The sequence below is a fragment of the Centruroides vittatus genome, unplaced genomic scaffold, assembly GCF_030686945.1.
Source record: "Centruroides vittatus isolate TY-2023 unplaced genomic scaffold, ASM3068694v2 contig_393, whole genome shotgun sequence".
Taxonomy (NCBI): domain Eukaryota; kingdom Metazoa; phylum Arthropoda; class Arachnida; order Scorpiones; family Buthidae; genus Centruroides; species Centruroides vittatus.
In genome coordinates this window covers 1,556,476-1,577,103 of record NW_027122209.1, presented here as the reverse complement: position 1 = coordinate 1,577,103, position 20,628 = coordinate 1,556,476, and the positions used below count along the sequence as shown (strand labels likewise).

The window sequence follows — 20,628 nt, the reverse complement described above, 5'->3', positions numbered from 1 at the left end:
TGGAATGTTTAGGGGCAGGAGGCCCAGATGAACTATATACAAACTTCTGGTTTGAACCAGAAGTCATGTTATGTCAATTCAAAATTTTCCCCCGAATGTAGTTAGATAGATAACTGGCATGATTCTGGTGCTAACAGGAAAAGTATGATGTACAGGGGCAATACACCAGTAAAAGAATTGAGAACATTGTGATGCTGTCACAATAAAATAATCCCTTGTTAGAATTAATTTGGTTTATTTGGTTAAGGCAGCATGACACGTGAGCAATCTGCTGAGGGGGGATGCATCCCAGGAAAACTTTTATGGGAAGCTGGACTCTGTTTAGGTGTTACTAATAAGAAGAAAACCTGGAAAACTCCAGACCATTGGAGATGTCTGAATCCACAACTCACTAACCAGTTACCAGTGTTTGGTGGTTTTATCCACTTGGCTACTGAAGGGCACTTATTATAATTAAGAAATGAAAAAACCCGAGTTGTTAGATGTGGAAAATTAAATGCTTATAGACTTATCACAGGGAAACACTTTTGCCATGAAAAGAATGCTTCTTGAAGAAGCATTTCAGGAAGCATTCTTTTCATGGTAGAAATACTGAATTTGGTACGTAGACTCAGGAGGGGACTACTTCAAAGGCAACAAAACTGACTAGCTTCTAGGTAAATGCAAACAACTTCTATTTGAAAAGTTCACAAAACTTCCAGACAGACCTTGTACACAGTATAATAAAACAAATAAAATCATACATATTTTTTTATAATTGTAACGAGAGTGCATAAACACAGTATCAGACTGCAACTACCAAAAAGACAGACTTGACAATGTTGAGTCTCAAATCTTGAGACAAATTCACATGTGTCTAGTTGTGCATAATATTTTGCTTTCTGCAGATGCTTCTCAGGAACACAACTGCTACCTATGCATGCACACACAAAATCACAGACCCACCACTGACAACATTATTAGAAATAAAAGCACCATGTTACATAATTACAATGTGTTAAGAAATTATAAGCTACCACTACATTTTTTTCAGTTTTCTCAAAACTAGCAATGTTTAATGGTCAATTATTATTCTTAACAAAGTAAGTACAATAAATAATCAAGTTTTGAAAAATTAGTTCAACAATCTTAACCCATTTTAGTTATTTGTCTTACAAAAGTCAAATTTTCATCGTTAATAAATTATAAAACAAAATATTGATGTGACCAGAGGGTTGGCACCAGACCGGTGATCCTATGTCAGGACTGACATTACTGTGTCTTTTAAGGCAGACACAGAAACCTTGTTGGCTGCAGTTTTGGTCTTGAATGAGTGGTCGCATATGTAGACACTGGGAGTCTGGGATGGAAATGGCTGAGAGACAATGCGGCCGAAAGAAGTGCACACTACTTAATTATACTTAATTACTACTTAATTATTACTACTTAATTATAAAGAAATAATATTAGTTTATTCCTGTAAACTATTTACACATATGGTTACAATAACATTCCATTTAACTTTTATATAGCGACAAAATAGATGAGCTTTAATAGTGTAACATACTGGATAAGGCTGATATAGCATAACATAATCTATTGGATTATACTAGTAGATGTGGAGTTAGCATGTTTCTAGCTGAGAAAGAGCTTACATTATTACGCACAATGCTAAATACCTCGATGTCGCAAGTCTTGAGGTCGCAAAACTAGTCCCTGCTACCTAGTCTTGATGTCGCAAAACATCCTGATGAAGGGATGGAGAGGTTTCAACTAGGTTGGGTAGAGTTAGACTCTTTGATAGTACAGTTCACTATCAAAGGGTCATTGCTAACATTGAACAGTGGTTGAAGGGATTGGCGATAGAACACAGTTACTTTACACTTTCTTGGGAAGAGAATAAAGTTGGTGAACTCTCAGACTCCCAACGACTTTCTCGTCCTTGATTCAATCCTTTTATGTTGAGGGATCCTTCCTCTTTGGTTTTGATGCCCTCTTTTTAGCCACGTTACTAATTTCAACCAATGGTGAATATTTGTAGTTAGTTCCTGGTGACGCATTCAATGAGACCCCTGGGAAAGGAAGTGGCTCTGGGAAGAGAGATGCAATCATTTTCCAGTAATTAAATTGAAAATTTTGTTTTCGCTCGGATTTGAACTAATTTAACATTCAAAAGATGAAATTTTTCTCTAAAAAATTTTGTCAAATCTGGCTCTCACATTGAAAAGTAGCTTTTTTGTTGATTAATAGTTGATTGTTGTCCCATTTTTTCATAACACTTTAAATAGCATGTTTGGCATTGATTCTACCAATTTTTTCAGTAGGTGGTCGTCAATATTATAACATTGGTGTATAATTTCACATTCAAGTTCTTGAATGTAAAATTACAATTGTTTGCATATACCTTCTGACTTAAAATTCCTCAAAAGTTTTCAAAGGGATTTAATTCAGGACTTTTTGATGGCCATGGTAAATCATTTATTTTCTTTGTCTTAAACCAGTCTTGAGTTGCCTTTAAGTTATGTTAGGTGGCTTTGTCTTGTTGGTAGTACTATTTTCTTCCTCTAAAATGTGATCTAAATGGGAGTAAATGTTTTTCCTATAACACCTGATAATTTTCAGATTTTCATTTAATGCTAACTTTAGCATCATAACAGAATGCTCCCCAAACCATGACAAAGTCTCCACTCACTCATCTACTAAAAAATACCTTAAGTGCCTTGCACAAATCATGCCAATATGCTTTATACCCATCTGTGCTGTAAAGATTAAACTTCTTTTCATATGAAAACATTACATTGTTCCACTCTTTGGTCCAGAATATGTACTTCTTGGCCCATTCTAATCTTGTTTATGTGCCTGTTAATTTGGGATTACCTTTAGTTTTATGTAACTTGCATTTTTGTTTTTTCTTACTATTTTCCAAACAATTACATGTGAAAACTTTTGGTCCAATTTCACATGAAATCTCTCTTGTAGACATATTCTATTGAGTTGTCATATCAAAACATGCCTGAAATCATGTGAGGACAATTTTTTTTTTATTTTTTACCAGATCTCTTGTTCTGTACATACTTTTCCTTTTATTTTTCTAAAACATGATGAATTGCTGTTTTGGACCTATTAAGGAGACCAGCTACGATCCCTTCTGGTAACCAGCACCAACATAATAAATTTTCCAGATTTTTTTCTATTCCAATTCACTTCCTCCTGGCATGGTGTTTAACCACTGCTTAAAAATAAACTTAAGAAAACCTTTAAAATTAGTTATGGGACATCATAGAAAACCGACAATCATGTAGTGATAGAAATTTTTCCTAAGGGAAGGGATTAAATAATTTTCTCATGGTGGTCTTATAATTTATTAACAGTGAAAATTTGACTTTTGTAAAACTAATAACTAAAATGTGTTAAGACTGTTGAACTAATTGTTCAAAACTTGATTGTTTATTGTATTTACATTGTTGAGAATAATAATTGACCATTATAAATTAAACATTGTTAGTTTTGAGAAAACTGAAAAAATGTAGTGGTCTTATAATTTTTTAATAGACTGTATATTTATTAATTTGTTATTTGTTTATTAACAAGTTTTGAAATGTTACATGCATAAATCTCAAGAAATTAAATGAATATAGCTATAGATATTACTTATTTCTTATCCACATTTAATAATATGTTATCTTACATTAAATATTCAGATTACCTTCACTTAAATAACCTGTTCTTTTTCTAAATTTATTATGAGATTAGATAAAACATGACAGTATTGATGTAAAATTTGATATCATTTATCATCAGCTTTTTTTATCATTTAAATCGTAATAAATCATATTTTTATGTATTAAAATATTTTATTTAATTAAAGGATAAATATGGGATATCGGCAGTTGTATCACGCAAGAGAGCCGGATTAAGTACATCAAGTTTTTTATGGTAAATTAATTCATGGTTTAATCTGTGTTAGACTAATTATTAATAATTTTATTTTGTTTTATTAGTGTAAAATTTATAATTTTTAATTTCTGTTTAATAAACGATTTTTTAAGATTTCTCTTTAATTATTATAAAGTATAAATGATCAATTATGTGACAAAAAATCAGCCTCATACAACTCTTATATTGGAATTTGATTAGAATAATAATAATAAATTGAAAGATTGTAGTGCAGATCAGCAGTTGTGGTCATTGGCACACAGGATGTCTCCATACCAAAATACCTTGGATGGCACTTGGAACACCTATATATTGACAAAAACTCTATCAATCAACCATAAAAGTCCACACTGCTCGGATCCACACATATACTGCTCTGATACATTACAATATCCTAGTTTGGTGATGGCAAACCCATAACCTGAATGACCATTTCAAGATATCCACATTAAATGTTTACAAAGTTTTTGGTTTTTATAAATTATGCAAAGTTTTAAAACCTATCAAATAGTTTTTTTTATACATAGTGTGACAGCGAGGTCCTAAAGCAGCCATGAAAAGTCTTAAAGGCCACTAATTATGAACTTTGGATAAAAAAATTATATCAGTTAAACAGCAGTAGATTTCCCATTAAACAAAATATTCTTTTTAATTGTTCAAATTCAATTTTGATCCACCTTTGGAAAAAGGTTTGTCATTACTGTCCTAGGCTCTTGGGAAGAACCCAATACATGTGTTTAAATCAATAAAAAATAAGAATGGATATATATTTAAAAATTCTGTATAATAGAAGAAATCCTCAAAAAAATTAAGAGAGTATCTTTACAATCTGTCCATTCTCACATATTTCAGAAATGCGAAAAGTCACATGGCAGAGTTGACCTTTATTTTTTAGGCTCCTCTCTGTCTCAGTATGTAAAGCCTGTTGAGATCATCACTTTGGCAGTTGTACTGTACAATGTAAAGAATGAAAGTGGGAAAAAAGACAGATTATAAAGACATTTTTTTTTTAGTGTTTCTTATATTACACAGAAAATCATTAAAGTTTTATGATTTTACTTGAGTATATAACATGATCTATAGTTCAGAAATGTTGAGGATGGCACTGTTACATTCCCAAACTGTGGATTATAATAAAAGTGCATTTCATTTTATTTTTATTATTAAAATTAGTCATTACTGACAAATAATGTTAACACACAAGGTCAACTTTTCAATTTTCTTTTATATAAATTTTAACATTAATAATAGAATAATTATAATGCTATGTTTATAGTTATAAAAAAAATTAATTTCAGATAATATGATAAAAAGTTAATGAACTTGAAAAGCCTTGGATTATGTAGTTTCAGATAATCAAATCTTTACTAACCAGCACAAAGTTTATTGTAACAAATACTTGTTATGATAAAATTTACACTGGTTAGTTAAAGATTTGATTATCTGATAATGTTAGCTGGTTTGTGATTTGGTTTTGTGCAAAATTTGCAAAGTTAATGTAATTTCTATAACTTTAGATAGAAGAAAATTCCATTTACAGAATTGTATGACTTAATTTTATTTAATTATTTAGTAAAATAGCAATAATTTTTTAGATTTATATAGAAAATATGAGAAAAAAATTATATATATATGTATTATGTATGTGTGATGTAAAAAGAAACTAAAAAAGTGTGTGTGTGTGTGTGTGTGTGTATACACGCACCCATACACACTTTTTTAGTTACTTAATCTGTAATAATTACCTTATTTATAGGAAGGACGATTTAGTGTAATGTGTATTTTATATATATTGTTGTATATTTGGAAAGTGTAATTACAAAGAAATTAGGATATTAAAAAAATCATAAAATTTTTAGTTAAACTTTCATATAATGAAGTCATTAAATCTGCAAAAAATTCATCAAGTGGAAACTTTGTTAGAACATCGCAAAGCATCACAAGTCTCGCATGACTGGGTATTTAATGCAGCATAACAGGACATTTTGAACCTCATAAAAGAACAATGAATTTGGATTATATACAATTTTTCAATTATATATTTTATTTATTTAATGATGTGAAAGATTTTTAGTACTTTTGTTGGAAAATTACAATCCAGAACAATTTATAAAATTATTTTGGAAAAATTATAAATGATAAAAAAACTAGAACATTTAAGAGGCAAAGTAAACTAATTCTGGAAATTGTTTTAAATGCAGGTTTCCTTTAAGATTTAGAGATTGCCAGAATAAAAAAAACTAATTAGAAAATTGTACTTATTGTATATTATAGCTACTATTTTTTTAGTATATTATTAAAAATGTAAAATCAATTTAAATATAAGCATCAAATTATGAAAAAGGGAGATTTATGCAAATTTTTAAGTCTATATCTGACAATAAAACAGCTTGCATCAATTTACTCTTCCTAAAATATTTAAAAAGAAGTTTGCTTCTTTGTGAATGTTTATAAGGCTTTTGAAATTTAGAAGTTTAAACATTAGTTAAAAATACACAGTACTTCAAGTTTATTTTAAATTGTGCTCTGAATGTAAAAACATCAAATTTTTCTTTGATGCTAACATCATCAAAGGAAAGTTTGAGGTTGTAAAACTCCATCATTAACTTTACAACAGAAACACTATAATGTTAATAAAACTTCAGGGAGTCACTCATTTTTCACAATTAAATGTTTTTTGTCTCAAAAATGTTTAATTGCAATGAATGGATGACTCTTTGAACTTTATTAGCACAATGATGTTTTTTATTGTCAGAAACTTCAGTGTACAATAGAATCTTGATTGTCTGAGCCCTGATTAACCAAGGTTTTGCATTATCCGAGGCAAATCCATAAGTGAATATGACACTTTTCTTATACTATAATTCATAAACAAAAACTTGAAAAAATAACAATGTGAGACAAATCATTCATATTAAAGTATAAATACAATAATACACATTTTTATTCTTATTGCACTCATTAGCTGTATAATAAGTGATGTAAAAAATGTTGTTGCTTATAATTAAATTCACTCAGATATAAAAAGTATTATTATACCATATAAATCTTTCATAATTTTTAATCCAAAATGTTCGTAGCCATCCAGATAAATGGATGGCTACAGACATTTTGGATTAAAAATTATGCAAGGTAATATTGACTGATGCAACACTATTGATCAACATTACCTTGGATAATCAAGGTTCTACTATATATATTTTATAGCTCTAATATTAAATAGTTCTTATAATTTAAAATTTATTGTTATTTTATTTATAAAATAACAATAAAGTTATTAAGGTTCAGATCTTTGATTCTTAAAGTTATTAAAGTACAAAATTATATTCTATTTTTATAAAATTGATCTAAAGCAACTTTGGAATCAGATTTATATATAACAGATTATTGTTGATGATAAACAACTTTTATTATTCAACAACAGTACTAATATTTAAGAATCAAAGGTTAAGATCTTTGATTCTTAAATAAGTTTGCATTGCTTTAATTGTATTAGAGTAAAACAATTTTCTGTACTTTTGAAATAAGATAAGAAAAGATATTTAAGAATTTCAGTTATTGTGTCTATAATAATAACTGTTATCTGTCTGTATTTTAAGAGTGGAAATTTTCTCACATTTTTCTAAAAATTAAAATATTTTTGTCTGAAATGTTTCTTTTTAAGAATTTTAATGATTAATTTAGTAATTTATCTTGAGAACTGGAATCATAAATAAATTTTAAAATTCTTCACTATAGTGCTAAAGAAGAAGATACAAAGACATTAGAAGAATTAGTTCCGGCTGAAGCTACTGATGAAATAGAACCTCTTGATCCTAGTTTTATAATAGAACCCCTCAATTTATCAAAAGGTATAATTATTATTATTATAGTGGCATTGTTGGAGTATATCTTGTGGTTTATATATCAATACCTAGTGCTATGCTGGACCAGAGTCAAGGCATAACTACAGCCACTCCTCACTTAATTAACAACCACTTGGACTTACAACTAGCTCCTCCAGTGCAGGGAATTCCCTTTATTAATCTTAGTCTAGTTCTCACGGTTGGTGAGTATCACCACACAAAGCATTCAAAATCTTCAAGACTATATATTTTGTTTATAAATTTGTACTTTATTGTGCACCCTATTTGAAAGATTCGATGACTAAAATATTAATCTGAATGTGGTTTTTTTTTTATGAATGAACTTTAAGTTTCTTGGTACTTCAATTTTACAATTTTTGCTGATTGTATTTTTATGTTCTGTAATATGTAACAGTTGCAAATTAGAACAAAGTTGTTAAGTTAGAGTTTCCTTTAAACTTTTTCTTCATCTACGATAAATAAAAACAAGTTCTTGTTTAGCAACCAGTTTGCTTAAAAACCTAGTTATAAGAATGAAACTTGATCATTAAGTGAGAAATGGCTGTACAAAACTAGATATTAATTTGTTTGTGCTGTGCATGTATGTCTGTGTTTAAGAATTTCATGGCTGCAACATGTATTTTGTATGGCATCCTTCTCTTGTATCAGTGGCACACTCAAGGATTAGTCAAGGGGTCCTCATACCCTTCAAAGAAAAAGGAAACAAACACTAAAAATTTTTTTTAATTAATATATTTTTTATTTATTTATATTGTGTTTTGTCATCTTTCTATATTACTAATGAATTATTGATCACATAAGGTAGAAATTTTATTGAATTTGCATGAAAAAGTTTTTTTATATGTCTCATTTTGCTCCCCAAGATTAAGTTCTGAGTGCACTACTGTGTTGTACAGTATGATGTATAAACTGTTGTAAATGCCTAAAGTTTCAAGACTTTTGTGCATTATATGCAGTATGACACCTGTACAAGAAAGGCCTATATGCAAAATGAGTATCTTATCTATTTTCCACAGGCACTTTATTTTATGTGCATTATTATTATTTTCTTTAAAAACTGTTGATAGACCATTCATAATTACTTTTACTGTATCAATTTCAAATTTATTTTTAAAAAAAATTAGATATTTAAAATAAAATGTGCATTTGTTTTATTGCAGTTTGTACACTTTCTCAACGTCTTTTCCAACCTGAATTCCAACCCAGTTACTCTAATGAGCTGTTTCCTCGTCATCAGCATCTGTTGATTAAGAGATCTCAGCGATGTCGAGTATGTTTTATTATAATCTCTGCCTGTTTTTTAATGATTACTTAACTTTATTTTTTTTTAATTATTTAGGAATGTGAACATAATCTAAGTAAGCCTGAAATTAATCCTTCCTCTATCAAGTTCAAAATTCAGTTGGCAGCATTGTAAGTAAAGAATTAATAAAACAAAGCTTAAATAATTATACATTTTCTAGAATATTAATTTGTTTTCATAATAATAAACTAATTTCACTTATAGGTTTTCACTTAAACTGAAATAAATATTAAAAATTTTAAAAAGAATTAACAAAATTAATATTATAGTTTATATATTTTTTTCCTCATCAGTTCTGTTTTTTTTTTAAATCCAAAATTTTTTGGTTTTAAATAATATATTAATAGACTTTAATGAATTTCAATAATTTTTTATTTATTTTAAAAATTTGTAAAAGAATTAATCATTCATACCATCTTTTCTTAAGCTTTAAACTGAAATGACAGTTTCATAAAAATATATTTTTTCAGATGTGCATTGTCAAATTTGTTTGTATTTTTAGCTTCTTTTAACACACAAAACAGTTATTTTGTCTTCCAACATGCAAATTTTGACCTAAATTATTATAGTATTGAATAGGCAATGAGATGTGGAAAACAAAGATCGGTATCAAATTTGACCTTGAATTTTTAATACAAACGTTTCTTCTGTTCATTTATTAATAAAGAAAAAAATAAATAGTTTTTAATGCTTCTGCATGTAATGATGAATAACTTCAATTAACTATTCCTTTTTTTGAAAAATAATAGTATATTGATTAAACAACATTGAATAAAGTTAACAATATTTTTGAATTTCTGGTAGCTGTTAAGTTTTTTCATTTAAAATAGGAAATATGTAAATCAATAAAAGCTCACAATATTTTCATTTTAAATAAATGTGAATAAATTTGAGGAAAAAACTAAATTTAAATCAAATGGATGAGTTGCAATAAAGGTATTGTTATTGAGAGATTTAGGTAGAATCCAGTTTAAACTTTCATAATTTCTATGAATAATTCAGGTTTGAATATTATTTTAAGACAAACAATTTCCAGTTTAGATTGGACTATATTACTGCTACTATTAATAATTAAATGCTATTAATAGCAGCAGTAATATAGCAGATCGAATCTGGCAATCATTTGGCTTTAATATAACTATTGAGCTTACAGATGTTTATGTTTGTGAATATTATTTCCTATCTCTCTCTAACGCCAACTCTAAACTTAAGCACTATTTTAAGTTAAGTCTGTGTTCACTGAAAAAAATTGAAGCTATATGTGAAGTCTGTGCTTGTGTAACCTATAGAAGAATTCAAATCATATCAAAAAAATACAAAATATAACATATTATAATAGTCTTTAAATACACAGATTAATTTTTGTGTCTTTTACATATTTTTCTATATTATTAAAACAGAAAATTGTGTAACCTGGTGTAGTAAATCAATTTTTAAAGTTAAAAGTGATATATGTTATTGTTATATATGTCTTTAAGTGTTAATATTTCTTATGATCATCCAAAAATAATATATAAATATATGAATAATTTAATTATTTAATTCTCTGCTTTCAAATTGCCACAAAATTTATCAATAATTGCACAAATTTACATATAATAGAATCCATTTATTGTTTTCAGTCATTTAATGTTATTAGAATTAGCATATCCTAAAACATGCAAGTTAGTAATAATAAGAGTATACATTTTATAATGTATACTCTTATTATTTTTTACATGTTAAGTTAATAAAACTAGAATTTCTATTAATTGTAGTTTTATTTACATATCCCTCTTAATATTATCAGTTGGTTATTGTTATCAGTATAAACAAGTCCCAAAATGATTATAGTAACTAGATTCTACTAATTTAAAGACATAAATTAATATACAGTAATACTATCATATCACATTGAATATCCAAATAGCATGAAAACTACAGCAAGTCCTTACTTATGCTATTTAGGAAAGATAAGAGCACATATTTAATCATTTACAATTATCATTATTGAACTTTTTTACAGTAAAATTGATTTTACAAGTTGGAAAATAAATGCTAGAACACAATATAAATATGATAAAAATAGAATAATAATAATCAAATTATATCTTGTTTATATGCTTCAACCTATAGCAGAATTGGTTTTGTTATATGTTGTTTAAGTGAGGAATTTTACACCTATCAGGTCCTTATGCATAAAAATAAAACATATATTGATAAATTAAAAAGCAATTTTGATTTTCATATTTAATATTCATATTATAATAATAAAAAAGTCTATTATAAAATGCAAACTTTTATTACAAAAAATGCTATATAAAATAATAATTTCTTTGTTATAATAAATTGTATTTGTAGCATTATATTATATTAAATACAAATATACTTTATAATACTTGCTCAAATTTTTTCACTAGTTATCATATTCCCGAGATACGCATTAGGAAAATATATCCTCTCAAATATCTTCAGGTTAGTAACTTTTTATAAGTTTTAAATTTGCATTTAAAATGAGAAGAATATTTTAATAATACTTAAAACATTATAGAAATTTTATCTTATATCAATTTAAATGTAAAAATTTTCAAACGATTATAAAACAGAAACACATTATGATGAGATTGTCTATATAATTAAGTGTGTTATTAATTAAGGATATTTTAAATAATAAACTTTTTTAAATATATAATTATTCTTCAAGTTGATTATAATCTCCCTGTAATTATAATTTGTAATATTAAGATATAAAGTACTTGTATGTTTTCCTGCAATTGTAATTTTTAATATTAATAGAATATTAACTATTAACTTTTATTACCTTAATGCAGCCTTAATTTATTAGGAAATAATTTCTATAAACAGTTATTTCTAAATAGTTCCTTTTAATGTAAAATCGTAATATCCAATAATATAAATTTGTGTAAAATATAATTTTAATGTTGATATAAATAAATACTAATAATAGTTTATGAATTTTGAGAGTAGTTTTATGATATATACCAATTTACAGTTTCTTAATTATTTTATACATCATTATTATGGTAATACTAAATAGAGAACTCTTGCTGATTTATGAACTTAATTTCATAGTATATACAACCAAGTTTAATTTTTTTATTTTCAATCAAGATTATATCCTGTACATAATGATTTTTGAAATAAAACTTCTATGCCAGTACTTACATGAAATTACCACCTGACCAAATGCTGTACATAAAGATGAAAATGCATCAAAGAGATTGTGATATTATCCGTAGTAGTTGTTAGCTGTGATTTCACCCTTATACTAATCAATGCCTGGTGCTTATATTGTCCTCCTGGATAGTAGCAACTACAGTACAGGATGTATTGTCTTCAATGCTAGTATTTTGAGTTTCAGTGAATCAATTTAGAGAAATTGAATGCCATTATTTTTTGTTTCTTGAATTAAACAAGAAAAATACAAAGAAATTAAATTTTTTGAAAAATTAAATTATATTTATCAGTATATGTTTTTTATGTTTTATGAGAATATATTGTTTATACAATTGTATAAACAGTATATTCTCAAGTCTTTCATTTCAATCAAAATCATAAAATCAAAACACATTTTTAGTGAGAAAATACAAAAACGTTTTATTTAGAAAAAAAATATATATGCACTCAGTGTACACACATTTTTCTAAGATGAGAATTTAAGATTAATTTGAATTCCATAATGATTTAGTTTCATTACTTTTATATTATAATAATCTAGTAATATATAATGTTTAATTCCAAATATAAAAATCAATTCTGGTCAATTAAAATGACCATACAACATTTAATTATTTTAAAACTGTTATGATTTTAAATATTCAAGTAGTAATAGAATTATTTATGTCATAAATTTTTAAATTAATTGAACAATAATTTTGCTAAAAGATATCAGTTAATACATAAAATCAGACTATATAAGCATCAAAACAATTTTTTATTAAAGATATAAATATCATTGAACTTGTTTACCTTCTTCATAGAGTGATAAATTGGAAGATTTGAAAATGTTTATATCTTTTGATTTAAAAAATTCTTTCAACTCATAAATTGTGAAATTTTATGTAGTAATGGAGATACATCTATTGAATAAGTTAAGTGAATTTTAAAAAATAAAAAGCTCTGATAACTTTAATATTTACATGTAGATTTTATCATTTATAGTAAGCATTATATTTCATATAATGATACATATTAATCAACATTAAGATAAGATCTGTTGTTGTAATAATATTTTTCTATTGTTTATATTGATATGAGGAAAATAAAAAGATTTATGTTATCAATATTATTTTATTTTCATTTTTAACTCTATCCTGTGGGTGCTAATGTGTTTGGCCAGGTCCACAATGAGGGTGACTGGATGATGAGGGATGGATCCCAACATATCCAAAACAGACCCCCAAAAAATTTTTGCAGTTATCTAACCCAGATAAGATTTGAGAGCCCTAAAGCAATAGGCTGATGCCTTAACACTTCAGCCATCAGATTTATGTTATCAACATGTTTTCTGTTTTAATGAAAAAACAAAAAACAAGGAAAATTTTCATATATATCGAAATATAATATGATTCATTTTTAATATATTAAAAACATTTATATATAATTGGTATAATAGAATATATTTGCTTTAATCACAGTAGTTTTATGTAAATTTCTAAATATAATTATACATCAGAATAAATGATAGTATTAAATATATCTGTAAACAATGCATAGAACTGAATATAGTTTTTAATATATATGTTAAGTTCATGTATAATGTTCTGTAACATTTAAATTTTGGTTTTTTTTTCTGTTTAGAATCTTAATATATTTTTCTGTTTTTTTCTTCAGGAATCAACAATTGAATTAATGATCTGTAATCCTACTCCTCATGCAGCTAATATTACATTATTGCCTTTAGGAACACATGAGTTAACTAATTCTCAGGTAATTTTTTTTATATTTATAATGAATAATTTATAAATAATTTCTATAGTAAATGTATAAAAGCATTTTATTAAAATTTACAATCAGATATGTAAATCAAAATATTATTAATAATTTTGAATAAAAGAAAATGAATTATAAAGTTACAAAATTATTTTAAAATAATTCTAATATTTTCAAAACATTATAATGTATATTATTATTATTTAAAGATTAGACTTCCTGAATGCAAATTGATTGTTTCTGCCAGAGATGACACAGCTGAATTTGATGATATTAATGATAATTTAGCATTTAAAGATGATCCAAAGTAAGAAATGAACTTAATTTAACATAGAAAAAATTTACATTATAATGCATATTTGATTCTGTATATTATCTTAATAATTTCACTTGTCTTAATTTTAGCGTTGTAATTTTTCGTAAAGCTAATAAAATTGCTATTGTTATGAAGATTTTACCTCAAAAGAAAGATGATGATATCAAAGTAAGTATACATTACTTTTGCTTTTATAAAATATATTTTTAAATAATAAAATTTTGTTTGAACTTTAGGTTGGATTCAAATTACAACATGATTTCATAAATACAGTTGTCCAGCTACAAGGAGATCAAAGGGAACCTCAAGTCATATGGCTAACTCATGACATGATACTAAATTTAGGTCATGTGTCTGAATAAGAAATTTACTCATATAGAATTGGTAATTAGTGGGATAAATCTCCATTTAGGGTGAATATTTAAATTTTTTCTGTATGAAAATAAAAGTAAAGATATGACTTTGAAATATTCATGGATGTATACAGTAACAATAATATGAGTTTTTTCCACATTATAAAACTATATAAATATAAATGTTTTAATTATAAATGTAAATATTTGGTGTAATCTTTGAAATCTTTTTCAGTGTTAACTATATTGTTTATAACAGAAGATTGATATGCTGATAATCTTTCTTATTGATAAATATTTATAAATTTTTAATGAACTGATTTTGTTATTTTAATGTTGGTTGTTTTCATTAATGATTACTAATTGCAGAAATATTAACAAAAAAAGTTATATAAATCTATTTAACAACAAACTAGATCCTTTGTATTATTTAAATAAAAGATAGCATGCTGAATATAATAATAATACCAAGTTTTTTATTTAAATTCACATATCTATCATTTACTATGGTTCAAACTAATTGTATATCCTTATAATATACAAGAAATACTGTACATACACTTAATTCAATAGGATGATAAAAAAATAAATTTGTTTTAATCCTGTTTACAAATATAATATTTTAACGGTATTAAAAATAATACTGAATTTTAAAGATATTTTAATTAAATTGAAGGATAAATTATTACAAATAAACATATTATATATAAAAACATGAGAAGTTCTAATCTTGAAAATAATTAAAAATCAATTAGAAATAATTTGATAAAACTATAAAATTTCATTCTAATTATATATCAAAAACTGTTCCAAAGTATATACAGTGCTTCGTTATCTTACTGAATTTATGTTTGCTCTTTTTGACCTAATTATCTAACATTTCCTCTTTTCTCTCAAATGTAATGTTTTTATAAAATAATTTATGAGGGGAAAACATTATTTTGTTAATTATTGTAACCTTAAAATATTTTCATTCTTTTCTTCTTTCTTCTCCTTATTAGGTAGAAAGAGAGAAGATATTTAAATAATTATTTGTGCCTTCTTAGTATTTAAATAATTTATTTTTAAAATGGGAATGTAGTTATCATTGAAATAGTTGAAACTTAAAATATATATAAATCTTTTATAGTTTTTAAGACATTATAACAATCATAGCTTGATATATATCAATACATTTAAATTTGGAAAAATTTAATTTAGAAATTCTGATTTTCTGTTTAAAGTAAACTATAATAATTCATGAAATACATTTGCATGCCAAAATTTACGTATGATTTATTATTGATTACAAATTACATAAACATGAATAACTAAAATATACAGATATTTTATGAGAAAATATATTATAGAGTTTAGATGAATTAATATTTATCTATTTCTTACATTATATCTAACAATTTGCTTTCATATAATTAATTCCTTTGGTACTTCCCATGGAAATTCATCATGACCAAAGTGACCAAAGACACTTGTTCTTTGATAAATTGGATTTTTCAGTTTTAATTCCCTGTAAAATAATAATCAAAAATTATTTTTAAACAAAATATTAATAATTTTAATCTTTAAGGATTCAGATATATTATATTATATTATAAATATTTATAAACATAAAAAAATAAGAAATAGTATCAAAGATAAACACATCTATCTTGATTATAGTTCTATTTTATTTTAAAAATTATGTAAACAAACTTACATTAGACATACATTTTGACTACTCTCTTAAGAATCTTACTTATATTTTTAATCAATTAAATGCAGTATACTGAATATCAATTAAACATAAACTACTATATTTGAATAAAATGTAACGCAGTTTAGTACAAAAATTTTGAGTATATTAAGCCTAAATACTCACATCATATCTGAACTCCATGTGTAGATTTATTAAAGCAACAGCCTTGTTAGCTAATTTATTAAGATAAATCTCTAACCTAAAGCTACATCTTTAGGCAATTTTAATTTGTTATAAACAACAGGAAATTCATTTTACATATTTTTCTTATTTGTATATATAAAAGCTATTCTTTATTTTTACCTACATGTGTATATATAATTAAAAAGTTCTTCCTTCTATATTAAATATATATTACAAAGCACATAACTTTTTGTTTCATTTTTTTAAGAAAAGAAGGAAGCTTACTTGATAATTTTTCCTGGACGTAAATCAAAATTGTTCTTAACTATTTTTATTAACTCTCTAGATGTTTTAGTAGAAGTTCCATAAGAAAATATTGCAATGGACAGTGGTTCAGAAATTCCAATTGCATAAGACAACTGAAAAAAATTTAATTAAAAAAATTTTATATAAAATTTTGAACATGTAAAGATAGTAATTAAAAATTTACTTGAACTAGGCATCTCCTGCACAATCCAGCCTTCACTAAAGATTTTGCAACCCAACGTGCCGCATAAGCTGCAGATCGGTCCACTTTTGTCGGATCTTTTCCTGAAAAAGCTCCTCCACCATGCGCTCCCCATCCTCCATAAGTATCGACTATAATCTTCCTCCCGGTTAAACCTGCATCACCCTAGAATCACCCAGCATCACATTATCTTTCATTAATGCAATTTCTCATAAAATTCATCATCATATTCCATCAAAACATAAATACCATCGGACCGCCAATACTAAAATTCCCACACGGATTTATGTGATAAATTGTATGGGCGTCTAAATATTTAGAAGGGACAACTTGTTTGATCACGTGCTCCATAATATCCCGACTAAGTTGCTCCAGTGTGACTTGAGGATTGTGCTGGACGCTGATAACTATAGTGTGAACGCGAGTGGGTATGGCCGCACCATTATCAAAATAGTATTCACAGGTGACCTAAAAAATTGAACTTTTATCCTTAAGAAAAATATCTTTATTTCGATTCTTCACATTATGCACAGATTATAAACTTACTTGTGTTTTAGAATCCGGTCTCACCCACCATAAAATGCCATTCTTTCTAAGCTCAGATATTTTAGCATTAAGTTTATGAGCCAATATAATAGTTAAGGGCATACTTTCTTCTGTTTCATCCGTAGCATATCCAAACATTAAGCCCTTGTAAGATAGAAAAGGAGGGGAAAAAAATAATTGCTCTAAATATTTCCTGTTTCAAGTGTTAATTATTGTTTATAATGAGTGTGACTTGTACTTAATTACTAACACAACAAGGACATGTTCAAAATGCATAGAGACTTCATTTTTTTTAATACCTGATCTCCTGCACCCAAATTATCCTCATCCTTATTTTGATGAACTCCTATTGCAATTTCAGGGTTCTGTTGATCGATTGAAGTCACAACGTTACATGTCTTGTAATCAAAACCTTTTTTTAATGAAAAAAAGAGAGTTAGCTCGTTCTATTTAATAAAGCAATTGATATGGATGACAGACCGCGGTTCCGAATGATTAATCAAAATGGAGAACCGACGGTTCGATAAATTTACTGTACACATAAAAATACATTAATTATACCTTTAGAGATATCGTCGTAACCAATCTGCCGAATTGTTTGACGGACAATTTTCTCGTAGTCTATAATGGCATTTGATGTAATTTCGCCGCAAAGGAGAACCATATTTGTTTTCGCTACCGTTTCTAAATTTAAATTTAAAAGAATTAATTTAGTATTTTTTAAATTAATTAATCTATTAATTTATGCGTAGAAAAAAGGACAAAAAAAGAAATATATTACCGCAGGCCACTTTAGCATCTGGATCTTCTTTTAAGTGAGCGTCTAAAACAGCATCGCTGATTTGATCGCAAATTTTATCTTTTTTTTAAACAAAATTAATAATAAGAATTAATAATAAATGGAAATTAAAAAAAAACAAAGTTATGTTTCCGAATTAACTTTAAAAAGAACTCTTTTTCTTTTAATATTGACCGTTTCGCTCGAAAGGGGGCGTTTGCCTCAGCGAAGTGCATCGGACTAATGCGGGGTCAAGTGCTTGCATAAACTTCGATATCGTGCCCTATTTTTGCTTTTAGAATAATTTAGAGGCGTGTATCATAATTTATAAAATTATAAATTAGCTTGCCGAGTTTTAAATAATATTAAAAACGATTAAAAAAAAGAAAGAAACCAATAAATCGTGTTAACCCGCTTTTGGTTCGAGATTATATATATATATAAAAGCAGACGATAATTTGAGTAAGTTTAAATTAAATTAACTCGATTAAAATCGATTTTAATCCACTTTAATTGATTAAAGTATGTGAAAATATTAAAAATAACCAATTAAATACTTTAATAGTATTTTATTGATTTGATTTTAACGTTAATTATGTTAAAAAAATTTTTTAGCGTAATTTAACTTTTAGCATTTTGATTTTCTTAATTAAAATTACGATGTTAATTACTAATTAAAATCACGGTTATGATTCAATTAATTTGAAAAAGTCTTAATTAGAATTAAATTTTAAGTGCGATTTTCTTAATATCATAATGTTAATCAATAATTAAAATCACAAGTTTAATTAATTCAATTTAAGAAAATCGTAATTAAAATGGCGTTTAAAAACTCAAAATAAATATTAATGTTATTTTACGTAATATTAAAGAATATTTTATAGTATAACATGGAAAATAAATATGTCGAAATAATAATACGAAAAATTATGAAAAATCTTACAGGAAATTTCAATTAAGTTGTTGGTTTGAAAGCAGATAACTCGGATAAATCAGATGATATAAATTTTCTTTGACTATAGATACATTAATTAATTAAATGCGATTCGCTTCCAAATCGATAAATTACTAAACGTATTAAGAAATATGATTCTATCAGAAGTTTCAATGATAAAATTTCTGATAGATTACTAAAGGAAGATCATTAAGGTAGGATAAGAAGACAGTTAGTACTTTTTATGGCGGTCGTTACGCGATTTTTGCGTTTAATCCACGCTAGTTGGGAAAGTTTTTAGATAAATTAGTATTTAAATCTTTCTTTTTATACATCCCAAACTGATCTGTGTAATAGATCTTCCTTTTCGTAATGTGAGAATTGTTATATAAATTTTCACTTGATTTCCGAAACTGTGTTATACGTCCTGATTGCTTCGATTCAAAACAAAAAGCTAGATAAAGTGGAGAAAAAATGCGTTCTATTTACACATAATGTAATTGGGTCTCTTGCTTCTGGTGAGAGAAATAATTACTACGTTAATCCCTCTAAATCTGATAAGAGAGATTAACGTTATACTTATTTTTTCCATTGGGATTTTCACTTACCGGAATGCCCTTCTCCGACGGATTCGGAAGTAAATAAAAATACCTCGGCCACTCCGTGGTATTCCGCTAATCCGTCTACGTGTATTCCATTAGATACAGTTTCCGATTCGGATAATCGAGCTCCTAAAGTTGCCATTGCGAAGGATCTTTCAAAAAGAACTCGCGTATCCTAATGTTTAGTTTATAAGCGATTTGTGTAAGCACGTGATGAGTTCAAAAGTCAATGCCGGTTGAGATCTATCAATAAATTCATCTACGAATCTCGAAATGTTTATTAATTTCTTTTACTTTTACATTTTTGGAAATGGATAAATCTTAAAAATGTTTATATTATTTAAAAATATAAAACTAAAAATTTAATGATGTAATTTTTTATATTCGTAATAATAAAAAAATGCCGTCATTTTAAAATAAATATAGATAGAGAATAAATGATAAACTGTTGTGAAGGATAAATGCCTGAATATTTTCAAAAACATTGAGAGAGATTAAAACGTTTCATTTAATTTATTAGATTTATTTTTAATTTATCATATTCATATACGTATTTATATATATACACACAATAATTTTATATAATCTGTTAATCATCATGTATAAATGATTTCTGTTTATAATTTAGAATAAACCCAACAATTAATAATAAACTAGATTAGCCTATCGTGTCAAGGACGCGTAATCTAGTCCATATAATTTTTTAAACTATTTTTT

At 26.2% G+C, this 20,628-nt stretch overlaps 2 protein-coding genes across 3 annotated transcripts in view; one reads left to right on the top strand and one right to left on the bottom strand.

The window, feature by feature from the left end:
- DCTN4-p62 (dynactin subunit 4) overlaps positions 1-15,150 on the top strand; it is a 46,635-nt gene extending 31,485 nt beyond the window's left edge. The window contains exons 6-14 of the mRNA XM_067271302.1: positions 3,848-3,915; positions 7,654-7,766; positions 8,942-9,051; positions 9,121-9,194; positions 11,484-11,538; positions 13,918-14,013; positions 14,226-14,323; positions 14,422-14,500; positions 14,569-15,150. Coding sequence (XP_067127403.1) covers positions 3,848-3,915; positions 7,654-7,766; positions 8,942-9,051; positions 9,121-9,194; positions 11,484-11,538; positions 13,918-14,013; positions 14,226-14,323; positions 14,422-14,500; positions 14,569-14,694 — 819 coding nt within the window. The 3' untranslated portion in view covers positions 14,695-15,150. The remainder of the gene's footprint in view (positions 1-3,847; positions 3,916-7,653; positions 7,767-8,941; positions 9,052-9,120; positions 9,195-11,483; positions 11,539-13,917; positions 14,014-14,225; positions 14,324-14,421; positions 14,501-14,568) is intronic.
- Positions 1-20,078, bottom strand: part of LOC136976092 (S-adenosylmethionine synthase-like) — a 274,541-nt gene extending 254,463 nt beyond the window's left edge. Inside the window, exons 1-9 of one of the 2 annotated variants that reach the window (XM_067271306.1) lie at positions 19,918-20,078; positions 18,379-18,456; positions 18,159-18,281; positions 17,897-18,009; positions 17,598-17,741; positions 17,301-17,519; positions 17,034-17,216; positions 16,829-16,962; positions 15,935-16,192 (exon numbers count right to left, since the gene is read on the bottom strand). In XM_067271306.1, the coding sequence (XP_067127407.1) occupies positions 16,090-16,192; positions 16,829-16,962; positions 17,034-17,216; positions 17,301-17,519; positions 17,598-17,741; positions 17,897-18,009; positions 18,159-18,281; positions 18,379-18,456; positions 19,918-20,053 (1,233 nt within the window). In that variant the 5' untranslated portion in view covers positions 20,054-20,078 and the 3' untranslated portion in view covers positions 15,935-16,089. Of the gene's footprint in view, positions 1-15,934; positions 16,193-16,823; positions 16,963-17,033; positions 17,217-17,300; positions 17,520-17,597; positions 17,742-17,896; positions 18,010-18,158; positions 18,282-18,378; positions 18,457-19,917 lie in introns of those variants that run through there. The other variant, XM_067271307.1, reaches the window with a different exon arrangement.
- Positions 20,079-20,628: the final 550 nt, after the last annotated feature.